At 50.5% G+C, this 20301-nt stretch overlaps 1 protein-coding gene across 10 annotated transcripts in view; it reads left to right on the forward strand.

The window, feature by feature from the left end:
• Nucleotides 1-20301, forward strand: part of Catsperg (catsper channel auxiliary subunit gamma) — a 28643-nt gene that overhangs the window by 2926 nt on the left and 5416 nt on the right. For 4 of the 10 annotated variants that reach the window (XM_087191100.1, XM_087191107.1, XM_087191101.1 and 1 more), the window contains exons 4-25: nt 2079-2223; nt 2297-2423; nt 2589-2658; nt 3726-3881; nt 8646-8817; nt 9084-9221; nt 10274-10333; nt 10586-10702; nt 11372-11422; nt 11524-11653; nt 12549-12660; nt 13119-13277; nt 13362-13471; nt 14449-14662; nt 15467-15529; nt 15624-15795; nt 15899-16017; nt 16379-16459; nt 16550-16606; nt 19631-19787; nt 19974-20037; nt 20146-20241. In XM_087191100.1, coding sequence (XP_087047226.1) covers nt 2079-2223; nt 2297-2423; nt 2589-2658; nt 3726-3881; nt 8646-8817; nt 9084-9221; nt 10274-10333; nt 10586-10702; nt 11372-11422; nt 11524-11653; nt 12549-12660; nt 13119-13277; nt 13362-13471; nt 14449-14662; nt 15467-15529; nt 15624-15795; nt 15899-16017; nt 16379-16459; nt 16550-16606; nt 19631-19787; nt 19974-20037; nt 20146-20241 — 2570 coding nt within the window. The remainder of the gene's footprint in view (nt 1-2078; nt 2224-2296; nt 2424-2588; nt 2659-3725; nt 3882-8645; nt 8818-9083; nt 9222-10273; nt 10334-10585; nt 10703-11371; nt 11423-11523; nt 11654-12548; nt 12661-13118; nt 13278-13361; nt 13472-14448; nt 14663-15466; nt 15530-15623; nt 15796-15898; nt 16018-16378; nt 16460-16549; nt 16607-19630; nt 19788-19973; nt 20038-20145; nt 20242-20301) is intronic. The other 6 variants (XM_087191102.1, XM_087191103.1, XM_087191104.1 and 3 more) reach the window with 6 other exon arrangements.

Here is a 20301-nt window from a genome sequence, read left to right on the forward strand (position 1 = left end):
ATGATATTTTTATTATCTCTAAAATAAACCCTGTACCCACTAGTAGACACTCCTCATTTCAAGCCCCCTTCTTCTCTCCAGCCCCTGGAGAAAACTAATCTACTTTCTTTCCCCACAATTTTGCCTGTTATGAACGTTTCATATACAAAGAACCTTTTTTTTTTTAGTGTTTTTTTGCTGTTTGTTTTTTGAGACAAAGTCTTGATTTGTAGTGCAGGCTGGCCTGGACTCACTATGTAGGCCAGGCTGGCCTGAAACTCATGGTGATCCTCCTGCCTCAGCCTCACAAATGCCAGGATAATAGGTGTATGCCACCATGCCAGACTCACATACATAGTATTTTATTTTGAAACAAGTTTTCAGTATGTAATTCAGGCTGCCCTTGAACTTGTGATGATCTTTCTACCTCAGCCTCCTGAATGCTGGAATTTCAGGCATGCACCACCACACCTGGTGTCATATACATAGAAATCTTACAATATGTAACTTTTTTGTATCTTTTCACTTAGCATGTTTTCAAAGCTCATTTATGTTGTAGCATGTGTCCTTTTTATGCTTCCTTTTTATGACTAAATAATGTTCTACTATATGGATATATTATATTTTGTTTGTCTATTATTAATTGGTGGATATTTGGGTTATTTCTACCTTTTTGGGTATTATAAATAATGCTGCTATACACATTTAAGTACAAGCTTTTGTGTACACACATGTTTTCACTCGTATTTGGTATATTCCCAGGAGTGGAAATGTTAGGTCAAATGCTAACCCTATTTAATTTTTTTTTTCTGGTACCAGGAATCAAACTCAGGACCTTGTGCTTGCCAGACAGCCACCATACCACTGAGCTAAATCCCTGGCCCCCCATTTAATTTTTAAAGGAGTGCCAGACTGTGTTCCAAAGAAGCTGCCTCTTTTTATATTCATCAGAAATGTGTGAGGGTTCCAGTTTCTCTACATTCTCACCAACACTTGTTATTATCCACCTTTTTAGTGTGCACAGTGATAACTTAGTGATTTTGACTTGTATTTCCCTTATAATGATGTTGAACATCTTTTAATGTGCTTTTTATCCATTTATTTCCATCCCTTGGAGGAAGGTCTATCCAGATAGTTTGCCCATTTTTAGTTGGTTTTTTTTTTGAGATAGTGTCTTGATATGTAGCTCAGGATGGCCTTGAATTCACTATGTAGCCCAGGTTGGCCTTAAATTTGAAAAATCCTCCAGCCTCAGCCTCCTGAGTGCTGAGATTACAGGCACACACCACCATACCCAGCTTCTTTGCCCTTTTTTTTTTTTTTTTTTGGTACTGGGGATGGAACTCAGGTCCTTGTGCTTGCACAGCAGGCAGCAAAACCACTGAGCTAAATCCCTGGCCCTGTTTGCCCATTTTTAAGTTGGGTTATTTGTCTTTTTATTGTTATAAAATTCTTTTTATATTTCACTCCTAACTCCTTATCAAATATATAATTTGTAAATATTTTGTCCCATTCTGTGAGTTGTGTATTTTAAAGCAGGCGTCCCCAACCTTTTTGGTATTGGGGGCCTGTTTCATGGAAGACAGTTTTTTCAGAAAGGTGGGGGGACAGGGCATGAATCATTATTAGGTGACTGAGTGACAGGGAGCCCTGAGAAGGCTCCAAGCAGAGGATGGTATGATCTGGCTCAGGCAGGAGCAGGAGGACAGGGAGGAGGCAGGAGACAGGGGTGGACAGGGCCAGGGTGGCAGTGGCCTCTGTTGCCGGTACAGGGAGCCGTCCCCAGTGCCTAGTGCCTGCTCCCTGTGACTGGAAAGATTGACTCAGGGCCAACAGCAAGTGAAGGAGAAAGGACAGGACCCTGGCCAAAGTGCTCCTCAAGATGCAGGGCTGGGCAAAGGTGGCAGAAGCTGTTAAATTTCTCCTCCTGGTTCCCCCATTCCCAGCCCCCCTGCCTTCTCTGGGAGACAGTGCCGAGCACTCTGTTGCTGCTTCACACATCGGAAGCAGCTCTCATAGGCCACTGTGGGGTGGTGGTGAGGCGGTGGTGACCCAGAGGCCATCTTAAGGGCACACCTGTGGGGCCATCTCACCCTCAGCCCTCCGAGGACCTGGTCCGCAGTGGCCACCTGATGGGGCTGAAGCCCCTGGTGTTGGTCACCTTCCAGTCCTCTGTGAACTTCTACCGCTGGAAGATAGAGCAGCTACAGATCAGGATGGAGGCGGCCCCCTTCCGCTACCCAGGTGGGTGGGAGCCGGGCCAGGGAGCCCCGGAGGGGGACCTGCTGGGCAGCTCCTCAGGGCCATATCCCAGCAGGGCCGTGCCTGGCGGAGGAGGTGTGCTCCATGAGCTGGTTCATGCCCATGCCCATCCAGAACGGCAGCGTGGTCGTGAAGGTGGAGGTCACCAGCAACGGCCTGGGGCCCTTCATTCCCAATAAAAGGTGCCCTTCTCCAATCCCAGGCTGGGGGCAGGAGAGCCTGTCACCCCACCCCCACCCCCAGTCTCCAAAGGAGCAGGGAACACCAAAGGGAGGGAGTGTGGGGAGCGGGCTGGGGGCTGTGCCGGAAACTGGACCCCGCCCTGGGCCTGCCTGTATCTGCCGCAGGTTCCGCGTGAACATCAACGGCTTCCTGAAGAAGCAGCAAAACACGATCAAGTTCACGCTGGGATCAGAGGTGAGGGGCCTGGTGGTGGGGCCATCTGGGCCTCGAGCTGGGGCTCTGCTCTTATCTGCGGGCCTCCTACACCACATCTTCATCGCTGTTCACACATTCAGTCGTTCGTTCTTTCATTACTTCTGAGCGCGCGCTGTGGCATCGTGGGGACAGCGGTGAACACACAGACCCCAAGGCCTGCCTCGCAGAGCTGACTTTTCAGTAGGGGAGACAGACGCCAAACCAGGCCACATGAAAACCAAGTCCACTTCACTGTAAATTAAAAGGTGGCTCTGGGAGGCTGAAGTAGGAGGACCGAAGTTTGAGTCCAGCCTGAGCAATGTAGTGAGACCCTGCGTCAAAATTTTTTAAAAAGGCCCAGAGCTAGCTTTTCCTTGGTTTGCCTGATTACTATAACGTTTGGATCACTTTGGTTAGAGTTAATTTGAAGTTTTCTTTTATATTGTTATAAAGGATGTTTTATAAGTAAATGAAAAATATAAAATAATAAAAAATAAAATAAAATAAAAAGGGGCAGAAATATAGCTTAGTGGTAGAGCTCTCGCCTAACACGCTTGAGGTCCTGGATTCGATCCCCAGCACTACAAAAAAAAATTTTTTTTTAAAGGCTAGGGATATAGTTCAGTGTGAAGGTGCTAGCTTTATAAAACCTACTCTGAAAAAAGAAAAGAAAAATGTGATAAGTGGTTTGGAGAGAAACCAAAGAGGGTGAGGGGGATGGGCCTGTGCAGGAGGAGACTGCTACATTTAACCAAACAGTCAAGGAAAGCTTCATGTAAGTTGCCCTCGAATAAAGCCTCGGAGGACAGAGGGGTCATGTAGATACAAGATTCATGGGGAGGGAATAGCCTGTGCAAAGGCCCTGAGGTTACATTGTGCCCGGTGCATCTGAGAAGCAGGGCAGAGGCCACAGGGCTGGGCTGAGTGGTAGGGAATGAGGTCAGGGAGATGACGGGAAATTGTGGGGGACCTTGCAATTGGGTGAGGACTTTGGCTTTTCCTTAAATAAGAGAGAGCCATGGGAGGGTTGGGGAGCACTGAGCAGCCTCCGTGGCCTCCCCTGGCAGCTTTTTGACCTGACACCCCAGTACTTTGTGAATGCCTCCTCAAGGCCCCTGTGGTACACTCTGGACCAGTCACCGGTGCTCATTCTGGGTGGCATTCCCAATGAGAAGGCCATCCTGCTGACTGACACCAACTTTGAGACCTTCTCTCTTGTGGAGGTGAGTGACACCAGGCCAGCAGGGGCCCGGGGGCTGCCAAGGGATCTGGGGCCGGGGTCTGGGGCTACAGAATGGGACCCAAAGGCACAGCAGTCCCCCAGGGAGCATGAAGGGACCTCTGCCTCCCCAGTGGCCTAGGTTCAAATCTTAATTCTGCCACTTCCTGAATTGAGCAAGTCACTTTACCCTTCTGGGCCTGATTCCCATTCTGTAAAATGGGAATGATACTTAGATTTGCCACTGTGCCATTCATAGCGCTCACTGTCGATACTCAGCATGTGCCATAGCATCTTCCACATCCAGAGACTTCTGAATTGCTATGGCCATGTAGCCCAGGCTTTCAGGTTCTGTGTTGTTTCAGAATGGGGAGGGAACAAGCATAGCAGAAGCTTCTTTGGCTCTGGGTGGGTTTGAATGAGTCAGTGCAGGTCACAGGTTTGCCTGGTGGATGCAGTGCACTCTTAGAGGAAATTGCACTGATGCTCCATTCGGGAGGAATTGGTCACTTGCTCCATCTAGCCGCATGGAAGTCAGTGTGCCATGTGCTGGACTAACTTCTGTCACCAAGGAAGATGGGGTCATGGATTTGGGAGCTCAAAGAACCATCTGCACTAATTGGAGAAGGAACCTGGACATGGTGGTATGGACTTGTGCTCCCAGCTACACCAGAGGCTGAGGCAGGAGGATTGCCTAAGGCAGGAGCTCATGGCCAGTGTGGCCAACCCAAGCAAGACCTCTTTTTTTTTTAAAGTGGAAAAGGGGAGGGTGCTGGGAGTACAGGCATTCACCACCACAGCCGGCTTTGACCCAGAATTTTTAACAGTGTCACCAAGACTGGGTTTCTCTCTCCATATCTTAGATTGGATTTCTCAATATGAATTTTTTGCTCAAAAACACTTCTGCCTTCTGAAAGAGAAGATCGCAAGGTTGCATCTTTCAGAACACAGACGGTGGGAAAGATGTTTCCCTTATAACCCCAGGTCCCACTCAGTGTGTTCAGACCATGTACCCACCCTGAAGGAATCATTATATCGGGGGGAACCCAGTACACTGCTTATTTCTGTTTGTTTTTATTGGTACATTTTAGATATACAGAATGATAACATTCATCATAGGAAGTTTGTACCTGTACATGATATATCTTGCCTCTTCTTTTTTTTCCATTCCCCCCTCCCTTCAATCCCTCTTCTTCTCCTTATTTATAAAAGCTTTGTTTCCATGTTTTCCTTCTATTCTTTTTTCTCATCCCTTCCTCCCTCCCCCCTCCCCTGTTCCCCTTCCCATTTGAGCATTTTCTTCCCATTTCCTAATACCTGTTATACATTTTGGTCCTTATTTACACTTTCAGTTTCTCACACCAGAGAAACTATTTGGTATTTATACATGTGTGTCTTATTTATTTCACTTAAGAGTATGGTTTCAAGGTGCATCCATTTAGCTAGAAATGTCTCAAGCTCATCCTTCTTTATGGCAGAGTAGTACTCCATCATATAAAAATTCCCATCTCTTCTTTATCCACTCATCAGTTGATGGGCATTTGAGCTGTTTCCAAGATTTAGCTATTATAAACTGTGCCGCTATACAGCTGGGCATGGTGGTGCACGCCTGTAATCCCAGCACTCTGGAGGCTGAGGCAGGAGGATCATCATGAGTTGGAAGCCAGCCTGGGTGGGCCACATAGTGAGTTTGAGGCCAGCCTGAGCTATATAGCAAGACCCTGTCTAAACCCCCAAAACCAAAAAACTGCCACTATAAACATGGGTGAACATATATCTCTGAGGTATGATGCTTTTAATTCTTTCGGGAAGATATCAAGAAGGGAAATATCTGGGTCAAATGGAAGCTCTAGTTTTAGGGTTGTTTTTCTTTTTGTACTGGGGATGGAACTTGGGTCATTGCGCTTGCACAGTAGATGGCAAAACCACTGAGCTAAATCCCCAGCCCTTTAGTTTTAGTTTTTTGAGGAATCTCCACACTGATTTCCACAGTGGTTGCACCAGTCTACACTCCCACCAACAGTGGAGAAGGGTTCCTTTCTCCCCACATCCCTGCCAGTGTTTGTTATTGGTTGATATCTTGATAATAGCCAGACTTTCCAGAGTGAGATGGAATCTCAGTGTTTTGTTTTTGTTTTTTGTTTTTTGGTACTGGGGATCGAACTTGGGTCCTTAGCTTGAGAGGCAGGCAGCGGAACCACTGAGCTAAATCCCCGGCCCAAAAGGAAGTAACTTTTTTTTTTCTTTTTTCCTTTTTTTGGTACGGGGGATCAAACTTGGGTCCTGGCGCTTGCGCAACAGGCGGTGAAACCACTGAATTAAATCCCTGGCCCCCTCAGTGTTGTTTTAATTTGAATCTCTTGAATGACCAGTGATGTTGAACATTTTTTCATATATTTATTTGACATTTCTACTTCTTCATCTGAGAAGTGTCTATTCATTTCAGATCCCCATTTTTGGATTGGGTCTCTAATTAGCAGTAACAATAGCATCAAACACAGCCTAGAGAATGACAAACTGTGGTAACTATTAATTTGCCACCTTTAACTGTATGAACTATATTTGTGGTTATATAACAAAAATCTAAAACAAACCAGAAAATTATATACAGTAAATATGCCCTTTTACCCTCAATGGAGAAAATTTAAAAGGGATTAGGGGAAAATAGAGAAATAGAAAAAGAGGAAGAGATTAGAACCAAGGCTAGGGCCAGGGATTTAGCTCAGTGGTTCTGCTGCCTGTCTCACAAGCACAAGGACCCGAGTTTAATACCTGGTACCAAAAAAAAGAGTTGTAGAACCAAGGCTGGAGGACGAAGGAAGATTATGCGAACTTTGGGAAACTGGTGAAGACAGGAGGGAGAGAGAAGGAAGAAATGAAAACAAAAACAGAACAGAACAACAAGAAAACTAGAAACAATGTTCACACATAGAAAAAGGAGAACAAACAATGAAGAAAAAAGAAAATAAAAAAGAAGAAAAAAAATGTCCACTTCAGGGCATGTCTCTGGTAGACAGAAATATGCTATCACTGGTAGACAGAGTGGACAGACAGAGCCCAGATCTATGTTGATTAATCCTGGCAGGCCAACGTAGATTGACAGTAGTGTAGTGGATAATCCCAGCAAGCCTGCACCTTTAGTTCCATGAAGTTCAGGCTAGTTTCTGGCTGTGAGTCTACCCCTGTAGCCTGCAACACTCTATGTACTTCTTGCCAGCTTGAATGTAGCTCCTTGACCTCCTGCAGATATGAAGTACTTCACCCTGCCACTATGAGCTGCTAGATGGAGCCGGCCTAAAGCTGCTCTGAGTTCTGAGCTCAATTGGCCCCTCTCCAAGATGGCTACCAGCCAATCACCCTCTCCTGTGGGATGTCTGAACCCAGATAACTCTTCAGCCCCTGAGGTTCTCACTATCCACTGCTCTGTTCCACTGGTGTGTTTCTCTGTGGAGGCCTACTGGAGACTCACCAGTAGTCACTGTTCATCTTCAGCTCATCTTCATCTGCCCCTTCCACTTGGTGAATCAGGGCTTGGGGAGAAAGTGTTGCTTGCCACCTCCTCCTGCATTGAGATCTCTCTCTTCAATCTCTGTAGGCTTCAATTCTCGCTTTAGATCCTTGCTGGGTCCAGGGGACCCACTTCCCTCCTCCTTCTCTTTCTCACTTCCTGCTATATTCCAGCATCTGGACACCAAATCTCAGAAAGTGTGTTGTCTGCTGTTCACCACTCTCCCATCTTCCCAGAAGTTTGTTAGTTTGTTTTTGAGACAAAGTCTCACTATGTGGTTCAGGCTAGCCTTGAACTCTGTGACCCTCCTGCCTTAGCGTCCTGGGGGCTGGGCTTATAGGCTAGCCTGAATTACATAGGGCGACACTGTCTCAAAAATAAATAAATAAAATAACTAGGGTGAGGGGACAGGGTCTCACTATGTAGTTCAGGCTAGACTTGTACTCACTATATAGCCCAGGTTGGCCTCAAACTTGCTTTGATCCCCTGCCTCAGCCTCCCAAGTGCTGGAATCACAGGTACATGCCCCCCCACACACACACACCCAGCACCTCATTGAATCTATTTTTTTATTTTTTGGTACTGAGGATAGAACTCAGGACCTTGTGCTTGTAAGGCAGGCAGTGGCATCACAAGCTAAATTCCGGCCCACTTCGTTGAATCTTAATTACCTCCTAAAAACTCTGTCTCCAAATACCTTCATGTTGGGTTTCAACACATGAACTTGGGGGTGCATGGTTCAGTGCACATCATTCATATACCTATCAATTGGTAGTGAATTCTAGAAACTTCATTTAGATTCTGTCTTATTGGCAAGAACCCTGGTTCGGTGGTGTTGTCACTGTTTGGGACGTTGTCAGTATTAGTAACTGGCCACTGGATTCAGGTGGTGTCAAGCCGACAGCAAAGTGGGTTCATGGTAGACTAGAACTGTCTACATGATCCTTGAGCCAGGCATGGGATATTTTGTATTTGTTCCCAGGGGCACAGGGACTGTTGAGTGCCGTTGAGCATGCTATCCACTGCTCAACTCCAAGGAGCCCAGAATGCCCAGCTGGCTGATGTCTTGGATGTCTGCTTCCCTGGGCCATGTTGGGGAACTTTAGCCACCAAGGTGCAGTTTCAGGTGGGCAGGGAGAGCACGTGAAGCTGTTACCTGTGTCCCTCCATCCCAGGTGGTTAGAGCAGGAGGGCTCCCAGGCCGGTGATGGAGCCTGACGTCCAGGTCCCCTGCTCACCAGGACCTCTGCTCCTCCACAGCTGAGCATTGACAGTTGCTGGGTAGGCTCCTTCTACTGCCCCCAGGCTGGCTTCTCGGCCACCATCTATGATGCCATCTCTACGGAGAGCACCATCTTCATTCGGCAGAACCAGCTCGTCTACTATTTCACAGGCACCTATGCCACGCTCTACGACCGCAGCCACAGCAGTGGTGAGGACCACCTCAGGCCAGGGGAGCCCTGGAGGGCCTAGCCTGGGGCCAGGGCAGTGAGAGAGGGGCCCGCACCAGCTTGACCTCAGGGACAGAGGACAACGAAGGGGACTTTTCTTGAAAGCAGCTGCTGCCACTGCCCAGGGTCACCAGACACCACCCCGAGGGACAGCACATGAGCACCCTAAGGCCAGGGGGATGAGGACAGGGGCCCAGGCACAGGTCTTGCCAACCAGGCCTGAGGCCCCATGCTGCCTCTCCACCAGGCAGCTGGGTTCGGGTCCTGGCCACCGAGTGCATCAAGAGGCTGTGTCCTGTGCTTTTGCACAGCAACGGCTCTGAGTACATCATGGCCCTCCCCACAGGGAAGCATGAGGGCTATTTGCACTTTGGGACCATTACCGGTAAGGGAACCCGAGGGCCCTCCAGACCTCTCATTCCAAACCATGTGCCCTCAGCAAGTGTCCCAGCCTGGGGGTTGTGTGTGTGTGTGTGTGTGTGTGTGTGTGTGTGTGTGTGTGTGTGTTAATGCAGTTATTTGTTTATAGAGGTAAGGCTTGGGGGTGCTATATATCTTTTACTACATGTTTGGTTACCAAACGCAGAAGCCCAATTTTTTAAAAAAAATCCTTTAAGCACAAAGTATTCAGGGATTTTAAAAATGAAAAGGCCAGGTGTCAGCTTCAGGAGTGGCTGGATCCAGGGGCCTACAGGATATGTGTGCATCAGATTCCATCTCTGGACAAAGTAGCATAGCATAGTAACTTACTGTGGCAGATTCTGGAGAGAGACTGCCCATCACACCCTAGCTGTGCGGCTTTAGATGGCTGACTTGACTTCACTGAGCTCTTTTCCCCTCTTTACAAAATGGGGCTGAATGAGAATAATAGCACCTACTTTTGTGGACTGATATAAAGGTAAAATAAGTTGTTCTGTAACAGTTTTAAAACTGTGTCAGGGGCATGGGGGGCACTATTAGGGGTTATTATCTGCCCTATGATTTGGCTTCATTTTGAAGTAGACTCCTTGTGGTGTTTAATGATGGTGGTGCAAGCTTGTAACCCCAGAATTCTGGGAGGGTGAGGCAGAAGGATTGCAAGTTCAAGCCGCACCTGGGCAATATAGCCACTGAGCAAGTCCCTGTCTCCAAATAAAGTATAACAAAAGGAGCTGGGGGATGGAGCTCAGTGCAAAGGCCCTGGGCTCACTCCTCAGTAAGGAGGGGGCGCTGGGGGCTGGAGGCCAGAATGGGAGCAGCCTCTTCGCACTAATTCTAACTCAGGCCCAAGCAGACCTGAGCGCATGACTGTGCCAGGAGGCACACTCCTGGGACAGTGTACGTGAGGTCCCAGCACACAGGATGGAGGGCCAAGGCACGGGGAGGACATCCTGGGGAGCTGGGAGGGGGTTGGGTGCAGCAGGGTGGGAAGGGCCTGAGCTAGCTCTCGCTCTCCAGATGGCCGTGTGTCCTTCGAGATGCTGCCCAAGGGCCGGTCCGTATGCGAGCAGATCTTGGGTACTTCACCCTCCCGCCCTACCGCCCTACTGTGGGTCTGCAGGGTGGAGGGAGGATGGTGGGGGAGGGGGGCTCTGGGGAGGGGCTGTGGAAGTGGGAAAGGGGCTGGGGGGGGTTGCTCCTGGGAACCAATGGGTGGTGCCTGGGAGGGGTGGAGCGCGTGGGGTTGGGGGTGGGGGCTGTCTCAGGATGAGCCCCCCGTGGCTGCGTGGCTGCGTCCCGGGCTGCTGTGGACCCACCCTCCATCCTCAGTCGGCAACTGCTCCATTATATGGGCCGTGTTCGTCTCGGGAGAGTACATCCTCCTGCTGCTGGTGGAGGTCGAGGACTTAAACGCCAAGTCTTTCCGAGTGCTCCGCTACAGCCTGAGTAACCAAGGCGATAGGGGGCCGGGTGACCCAGAGGGAGGTCGGCCTAGCAGGCAGGGGAGGGGAGGCTGCTCAAATCACCCTTCGATAAGGAGGTAGAAGCTGAATGTTGTGGCGTGCTTGTAATGCAAGCACTGAAGGAGGCGAGGCAGGAGAATTGCAAATTCCACCTGGGCAATTTACCTACCCTGTCTCAAGATAAAAAACAAAAAAAGGGCTGGAATGAAGACCCAGGGTTCAATCCCCAGTACAGAGGGTGGGTGGGAGAAAAAGGGGGTAGTAGAGTGGAGAATAGAGTAGAAGCTCTGGTGGGCTCGAGAAACTGAGTGTCCATGTGGTTGGAACCAAAAGAAGAGGACAGGGAGTGAGATTGAAGAGGTGACCAGAGCCAGATCCAGAAAGGTTGTACAGCTCACGAAAAGTAGATTTGATTTCACTTCACCTCCAGTAGAACCAGGCTACCAGATGCATAAGACCCCACAGTCAGGGGGTCAGAGGAGATAAGTCTCATGCCTTCATTGGACTTCATCCTCTCAGAGGCAATATATTTTTAGAATTCACCTCAAGGAATTCTGGCCCAAATGGGAAGCTTTGGAGAGGGTTTTGGGAGATACAGGGGGCCAATAGCCCTAGCTTCAGGTTTTGAAAGCGGCTGTGTTGTTACCCGAAGTCAGTGACGACACGGAAGACCTCTACATCATCCCAGATTTCATCCCTGATGGTAAGAGGACAAGGCAGGGGTGGCTTTCAAAGCAGGTAGGGGCCAGGAGGGGCCCTGGAGACCCTATTTCTCTGCTGTATTCTCTCCTTTGCTCCATTCAGCTCAGGGCTTGGAGTACCTGATGATGGTAGGCACAGAGATGTACACCAGCTCCCCCATGGTGCCCAAGGGCCTGTTCTTCAACACCTACAACAACATGCTGTTCATCTGGGGCAACTTCCTCCTGCAGAGGTGGGCAGCCCCCCACCCTGGGTGACCCAGGCAGAGTGTGACTCCCAGCCCCACTGTGTGTGGGGCTTTCAGAAGTCACCAAGCCTTCAGCAGAGGCCCTTACTGTGTCAGGACTGAGAGTGGGGAACTGTGGATTGGGGTAGTCAGGGATAGGATGGGGGAAATAGATATATATTTAAATATTTATTTTTACTTTGTGGTGCTGGGGCTCTTAAACCTAGAGCCTTTGCACTGAGTTACATCCCCAGCCCTTTTTATCTTTATTTTTTTAATTTTGAGACAAGGTCTTGCTAAGTTTCACAGGCAGGGATAGAACTTGTGGTCCTCCTGCCTCAACCTCCCAGAGTGCTAGGATTATAGGCATGTGGTGCCTTGCCTAGGAGTCTTTCTTAAAATGGAACTTTGTGTGGCTGGGTATCATGGCACAGGCCAGTAATCCCAGCAATTGGGAGGCTGAGGCAGGTTTGCTGCAAATTCAAAGCCAGCCTGGACTGCATAGTGAATTCAAGGCAAGCCTGAACTATGCACATACTGAGACCCTGTCTCAATAAAGAAATAAACAAAAAAGAAACTTTATGTAAGGACCCAAGCTAGGTGAGCAGTAGAAGTGCATTTTCTGAGGACAGTTTAGGGCCCTTCCTACTTTCTCATCATTTCCATGCTGGACAGCAAACTGCATCTATCCTACAGATGGGGATCCCTGGTGGCAGAAGGTCACCGGGGGTGTGGGGTCGGGGCAGAAGCTAGGAGTCCAGGTCCCTTTGCACTGGCTCACAAGGTAGCAGGGAACTGGTCAGTGGGCCCTGTGTTGTATTAGGCCTGGTTCTGAGGGAGCAGGTATTCGGGATGCCTGGCTGTCCCCGTGCTCTGAGCTCCCCATCTCTGCCCTTTGTAGCTACAATGCTGAAAACTACACCTACCTGGCGGGTTTCCCCAAAGACTTGAGCATCAAATACCTGGTCAACTCATTTGGTGGGGACATCGCTATTATCACGGAGACGGAAGAGGTGGGTTGCCCTGCCCCACTCCTCACTCCCCACTCCCTCTCTGCTCAACCCCAACCCTCCTCCCCATCAGGGTAAAGGGGCTGGAGGGGCACCTTTGGGGACCCCAGAAAAGGGCATCAGAAGCTCCATCTGTAACAGAACCTTGGAATTCAGAAAGGGTAAAAATCTTTGTCAAAGTTACACAACACCAAGAGGCTGTGGCAGGAGGATTGCTGTGAGTTCAAGGCCAGCCTGGGCTTCATAGCGAGACTGTGTCTCAAAAACAAATGTTCTGGCGTGGGGGCGGGAACCTGAAGTGGCAGGGCTGGGGCAAGTGGAGAGATGGCACTGCAGAGACGCATGGAGCCCACCTAGTCCCACCTGGAGTGCACTCCAAACCTCAGGGCTCACACCCTGGGCAGAGGGAGGATGTGGCTGGAGGTCCCCACTGTCCAGACACACAGCCCATTGCCCCACAGATCTGGTACCTCCTGGAGGGCAATTATCGCTTGTACCGGCTGTTCCCGTCCCGGGGCTGGAGCATCCACTTCAGTCTGCAGATGCTGCAACAGTCCTCCCTCTATGCCGCCAACGAGACCACGGTCACCTTCTTCTATGAAGACAGGGAGCTGTACCAGGTGCGGGGCGGGTGCTGCGGGGCCACGAGGGGGCGCTCGCCGCAGGGAACTGGCGGCACCTCACTGATTGCCTTCCTCCGGCAGCTGGTGTACCTCATGGGCCACGGGCAGGGTCGCCTGGTCAAGAGGCTCGTGCCTGTGGAGAAGCTGCTGCTGTACGAGCAGCAGAGCCACTACCGCTTAGAGCAGCAGGGGTAAGAAGATAGGAACCACGCAGGTGGCCCCAAAAGCTCCATCTGTAGGAGCGGCACCTCCAGGCTGGAATGGGGGAGCTCAGCACCTGTGAAGCTCAAAGGGCCCAGACCCAGGCTAGAGGGAGGGCGCATCAGGGAGGGCGTCAAGGAGGAGGTGTCAGAGCTGGAACCTGAAGGGTGAGGAAAATTAGCCAGGCGGGAAGGTGTGGACTGGTATTCTGGGCAGGGGTGGGGAAGAAATGTGCTGAGGAAGAAAGGAGAATGGGCGTTGAAGAATCACAAGTTAAGAAAAAACAAACAGAATCACAAATTAGCCAGGTGTTCTGGTACACACTTGTAATCCCAGCACTTGGGAGGCTGAGGCAGGAAGATGGCTGAAGGTTCAAGTCCAGTCTGGGCTACATAGTTCAAGGCCATCCTGAACTCTACAGGGAGACCCTATCTAAAATTAAAAAAAAAAAAAAGCACAGCATGGTGTGGTATGCCTGTACTCCCAGCACTCAGGAGGCTGAGGCAGGAAGATTGCCTTGAGGCCTGGACTACATAGTGACGTCAAGTCTATTCTGAACTACATAGCATGACCCTATCTCAAAAAAAAAAAAAGCTCAAGGGCAGCTTGAGTAATTTAAGGAGATCCTGTCTCACAATGAGAAAAGAAAAAAAGGCTGGGAACTTAGCTCAGCGTGATGGACCTGGGTTCAGTCCCTAGTGAACACACACACCACACCACACCACACTGCACCAAACAAATGCCAAGTGGAGGGCTTTGGGGATGCGCTGTGGAAGACAGGGGCTATGCTCTGAGGAGCCAGGACAGCCAAGGGGTAAGTCGAGGGTGCACCGGCAAGAGGGGCTGAAGCACACGGCCCGACTAGATTTGGGGAGCCAATATCAGGAAGGTGGGGGTGAGGCCTGGGAGGCTCTCGGGGTGCCAGCGGGCACACTCGTCAGCTGCTGCCCCCATTGCCGCTGTGCAGGGGCCGCCCGGTGCTGTCCTTCACCAACCAGTGCCCCTTCACCATGCTGAGCCTGCTGAACCTGCCCAACCCGCAGGCCTACACGCGCGAGGAGCGCTACCGGGCCAGGCCACCACAGGTCCTGGAGAGCTCGGGCTTCCACAGCAAGAACTCGCTCGCTGTCTACCAGGGCCTCCTCTACTACCTGCTCTGGCTGCACTCCAAGTACAACAAGGTGAGCTCCCCATAGTGTCTGACACCTGGCAGAGGGGAACCAACCTATACAGCAGAATTGAAGACCGAAATTCCAGGATTTGGGGTGGGGGTGGAGGCAGAGCTGCTTTGAGCAGGACTGTGAACAGTGATTTTGGGGTGCAGCTAGCAGAAGTTGGGTTTAGTTGCCAGGTGTGGTGGTACAAGCCTGTTATTCTTTTCTGGTACTGGGGATCAAACTCGGGACCTTACACTTGCGAGGCAGGCGCCAGAACCACTGAGCTAAATCCTGGCCCTGTTACTGCAACAGTCTAAAAAACTGAGGCAGCAGGAGGATTGCGAATTAGAACCCACCCCAGGCAATCTAGCAATTTACTAAGACTCTTTTTTTTTTGGCACTGGGGTTCGAACTCATGACTGTGTGTTTGCGAGGCAGCGGTGCCACTGAGCTAAATCCCCAGCCCCGAGATCTTAAAAGAAAAAAAAAAAATGATGAGGGGCAGGGACATGTGGGTGTTGCTTAGTTCGAAGGCCCTGGGTTCAACGTTCAGTGCTGAAAAAGAAAGGCCCCCCCCAAAAAAAGAAAGATCATCTAGGAAAAGGGCCGGGGATTTAGCTCAGTAGTTTTGCCGCCTGCTGCGCAAGTGCAAGGACCCAAGTTTGATCCCCAGTACCAAAAAAGAAAAAGAAAGGCCTGGGTTTAGGTACTGGCTGGATAGATACTATCTGCTTTGGGTTATGGGCTGGAACCTGGGATGGGGGGATCTGGAGCTGCCACTCTCCTAGGGTCTTTCATCCCGCCTCTTCATTCCTTTGGTCCCTGCAGCCGTATGCGGACCCGGTGCACGACCCTACCTGGCGCTGGTGGAAAAACAAGAAACAAGACCAGGTGTGTGGAGAAGGTTGAAAGTTGGGGCAGGAGGTGCCTAGGCAGCCCCCCCACAAACCCGCACTGACTCTGCCTGGTGCCTTGCGTCTGCCAGGATTACTACTTATACCTGGAGAGAAACTGGCTGAGTGCGGGCGGTGTGCACATTGACATGGCCAGCTACGAAAAGATCTACAACCTCAAGTCCGAATACCAGCTGCCCCAGTTCATTTTCCTGGACAAGGGCAACTCCTACCGGTTCTCCTTAAAGATGCGCTCTAAAGAGGGTCTGTGGGCGGGGCCCGCACGGAGGGCCTGCTTCAGGAAGGGTCGGGGACCTGGGCACCCTCCGAGGGGTGGGGCCTTAACCCCGTCCTCTGCCCCGCCCAGGCTCCGCCTTCCTGGTGCAGCGCAAGCTGGCAGTGGGTTTTCTGCTGGCTGATCCCCACTGCATCGAGGCCTTTGCGAACCAGGAGGCCACTGTTCTTCGAAACTCGGTGCAATTCTTGGTAAGGCTGGGAGAGTTGTCAAGGTGTGCACGGAGCTGGTAGTAGTGGTGTAGGCCTGCAATCTCCGCACTGGAAGGGCTGAGGCAGAAGGATCATTGAGAGTTTGAGACCAGGCTGGGCTACATAGTGAGTTCAAGGCCAGCCTGAACTACAAAGTGAGACCCTGTCTCAAAAACCATCACAAAGTGGGTACCGAGTTCTTGGGGTCCTGGGAACTGTTTGTCTATTCTTCCGAGTGGGAAATGGAAACCCAGGATTCTACTGGTTCCCACCCCACCCTGGCTATGGAGTATTGGCACCCTCTCTGGGGCCTTGGACCTGTCTACCTCTTATTTCTGCCTCTCCTATTCTCTCACTCCAGATTACGCTCAGGGATAAAGAGCTTTGCTATGACCAGGGCATTAGTGGACATCACCTCATGAAGACTTCCGTGATGGTCAAGGTGTGGTCCAAGCCTGGAGGGGAGGGACACGGGATGAGGGGAAACCCTGGGCCTGTGGGGACCACCATCATTCCCTGATTCTACCTGCAGGTGCAGGGGTCTTCTGGGCACTGTTTCCAGAGCACCCACTTTGGGCTCCGCATGCAAGTATTGGAGCTTGGGATACTGGGCCCTGTGCTGGGATGGGAGGGGTTGGGCCAGGGCTCCCCAGGCTGATTCCCAGTGTTCTCCCAGGAGTCCCACAAATGCATGCCTAATTTCCTGCCTCCCCATTCATCTTCAGCATTCATCCACCTACCCACTTGCTCCTTTGCTCCATTCATGTTTTTAGAAAGGGCTGACATCACAGATGTGTAGGTTGCACACAAGCTTGTCTGTTCGTGTATGTTCCTTTGGGTACTTTGCTGCAGAAGGAAGTAAAGCATCTGAGAAACAGGGCTTCTTTTCCAGTCCAGTTGGCACAAAGATGGCATGTGGCCAGCTCAGCTTCCCTTTCCACACTTCTGTTTTTCAGTTCTTGGGATTGCACCCAGGGCCCTAACACTCAGCCTTGTTCTTTTGCTTTCCCTTTTCTTTTTCTCTTTCCATTTTTTTTTTTTTTTTTTTTGAGGCAAACCTCCTTATATACTGTAGTTCGAGGTGGCCTTGAACTCACTATATAGCCCAGGCTGGGCTTGAATTCGTGGCGATCCCCTTGCATCAGCCTCCAGAGTACTGGGATTACACGAGTACACCACCATGCCTGGCTCAATTTTTATTTTGAGACAGTGTCTCAGTCAGTTACTAAATTGCCCAGGCTGGATTGGAACTTGTCATTCTCCTGCCTCAGCCTCTCAAAGTGCTGGAATTACAGGCCTGCACTACCACACCCAGTTTACACTCTGCTCTTCATTTTCATTTCCATGTTCTTTGTCGGCTCCTTTGGGTTTTTGGTTCTTCACCAGGGGCTCATAAGTAGTAGCAGAAGGAGTTGTTCTCCCCCACTTCCTTGCACACTCACCCACTGACACACTGCGGGGCTCCTCCTTCTTGGCTTGAAATGGGCCAAGCAGTAGAAGGCAGGTTGTAATAGCCCCACTCCTTGGGTTATGTGAGATTTGGGTGTTGGACTAAAGTCATTTGGAGCAAGCATGGCTGAGTCAGGGTGGCCAAGAAGGACAGTAGAGAGAGACAGGGTCAGAGCAGGGATGGGGGCTCGTCCTGGGGGCCACTCAGAGTGAGGTGGCTTCACAGGTGGACTCTGAGCAGAAGAGGGACTTATGTGCTCACAGGGGCCATCTGGTTCCCTGCAGGGAGGCACAGACTTGGGGGAATGGAAACAGAAAGATCAGGAAGGAGATAAGGTTGGACAAGATGAGGGTAGGGACAACAGAACTGGAGGTTGGGAGAGAGGATTCTGTGTGTGTATGTGTGTGTGTGTGTGTGTGTGTGTGTGTGTGTGTGAGACTGGGGATTGAACTATGCATGCTAAAGATGTGCTTTACTACAGCCCAGCCCTCTGGATCTGTTAACAACAGGATGGATTGGATGTGGGTATGAAAGAGAGAGAGGTTTCAAGGATGGAACCAAGGCTTTTAGCCTGAGCAGCTTGGAGGGATGGAAGTACCATTAACCAAGACAGGTCCTAGATATGCTGCATCTCAGTGCCCATTAGATCTCCCAGGTAGAGAGGGGCTGATGATGGGTATAAAGTCTTTAGTCCAGGGCTGGCCTGAGAGTGCTTACTGTATAGCTACCAGCTCCTCTCCTTAGCTGCCATCAAGCCCAGGGGATGTCCATGTCCCTTTGCCTCTTGGGCAAATGCTTGTACCCTGTTCCCAGATGGGTCCAGGGACTCTTTGTTCTGAAGGCAGTGTCGTGGAGAGTTATCCTGGGTGCCATTTCCTCATATATTACATGCTCCCACTGGCCTATTATTGGAGAACTGAAGCCCAAGCTCAGACCTGCAAAGCATGACTAGGAGCTGGTGCTCCTAGGCTATTAGGAGATGTCAGCTGCTTTACATGTTACATGCTAGAGGCATCTGGAGCCAACCTGACCTTCCAATCCCAACTCTATCACTTACCACCTGCGTAGCTTTAGATAATTAATAAATTGCTTGAGCTCGCTGTGCCTCACTTTGCCATTTCTAAAATGAGGACATTAATAGTCTACCATACTGGCCTCTGTGAGTTTTAAGTGACTTTGAATATGTAAAACTGTTTTGTTTTGTTTTCCTGGTACTAGGAATTGAGCCCAGAGCTTTCACGCTGAGCCATGTCCCTACCCATGTACCCTCTCCCCACTTTTGAGACAGGGTCTCGCTAAGTCACCAGTCTGGCCTCAAGCTTTTGATCCTCTTGCTCCAGCTTCCCAGAGTTTTGAGATTACAGGTGTGCACCACCATGCCCTGCCGCAAGTATGTGAAGCTCTCAAAATGTCACCCAGTGTCTTGTTCACAGGAAGAACTACATAAATGTTGGCAGCTATTACAAGTATAGTTGTACTTTTTTTGTTTCAATTAAAAAAATGTTTAGTGCTGGGTATGGTGGCACATGCCTGCAATTCCAGCACTCAGGAGGCTGAAGAAGGAAGATCTCTGTGAGTTTGAGACCAGCCTGGGCTACCTAGCAAATTTAAGGCCAGTCTGAACTACAAAGCAAGACCCTCTTTCAAAAGAACATTTTTTTTATTACATGTTTACCATATGTAATGATTACATTTATTGCAGGGAGTTGGTGCGTGTACATGACACATCTGTAATTCTTTTGATTTTCCTTTCTCTTCCCCTTCCTCTCCTTCTACTTGTAATAACTGTATAGTTTGCCCAGGGTGGCGGCATGTGACTGTAATCCCAGCTACTTGGGAGGTTGAGGCAGGAAGAACACAAGTTGGAGGCTAGTCTGAGCAATTTAGTGAGACCTTGTCATAAAATATAACAAAAATGGGGCCCGGGATTTAGCTCAGTGGTTTTGCTGCCTTCTGCACAAGTGCAAGGACCCGAGTTCAATCCCCGGTACCAAAATAAAAAACGGCTGGGGATATAGCTCAGTGCCGAGACCCTAGGTTCAATTCCCAGCGCTTCGTGCGCACACACGTAATTGTGAGGGTGCGCCAAGCAGGTGGGCGGTGTATGTTGAAGGGACAGTGTTCTTCCTGCCCCCCCCAGCACTGGGTTTTTCTCTTGCCCAGGGCAACCTAATGCTGCCAGTGTTTATCGGCTGCCCACCAGGCAAGCGCCTGGCCTTTGACGTCACCTACACGCTGGAATACAACCGCCTGCTCAACAAACAATACTTTGACTGCGTGCACCCGGACCCTGAGATGCCCTGCTTTCTCTTCCGTGACAGTGTGTGTCGGGTCCCTTCCTCCCGGAGTTTGCTGTCCCCTGGGCCCCCCACTTCGCCGCCCTATGGGGTCCACATTGCTCTGCTCCAAGCTTTGGTCATCTCTCCTCCTGCCCCTCTTCGTCTTCTGGTTCTCTGACCAAGCTCATTTCCTCTCCTCCTGGTCTCTCTGCACTCCGACCCCACAGAGTTCTACCCTTTCTTCTTGATTCAAGATTTGGTGACGGGCGACTCCGGCAGTTTCAAGGGCAGGTAAAGGCGAGGCCGACCTGCCTTGCATGGAACCCAGGGGACTCGGGCCGGGGAGGGGTGCAGGATTGGAGACCCCAGGTCGGTCCCTGTGCACCGTGTTCCCCGCAGATACGTACTGAAGGTGGTGGGCGGCGGGCCTACTCTGGAGAGCCTCCGGGACTACAGCGAGGAGGAAATCTACCGCTTCAACAGCCCGCTGGACACGTAAGCCTGGTGGGCCCACCCGTGGTCTGCCTTCCTTTCCTGCAGCCCCTCGCACCTCGC

This window comes from Heterocephalus glaber, unplaced genomic scaffold (assembly GCF_053883595.1).
Source record: "Heterocephalus glaber isolate CG9 unplaced genomic scaffold, H.glaber_assembly_v1.0 deba00001561, whole genome shotgun sequence".
NCBI classification, from domain to species: domain Eukaryota; kingdom Metazoa; phylum Chordata; class Mammalia; order Rodentia; family Bathyergidae; genus Heterocephalus; species Heterocephalus glaber.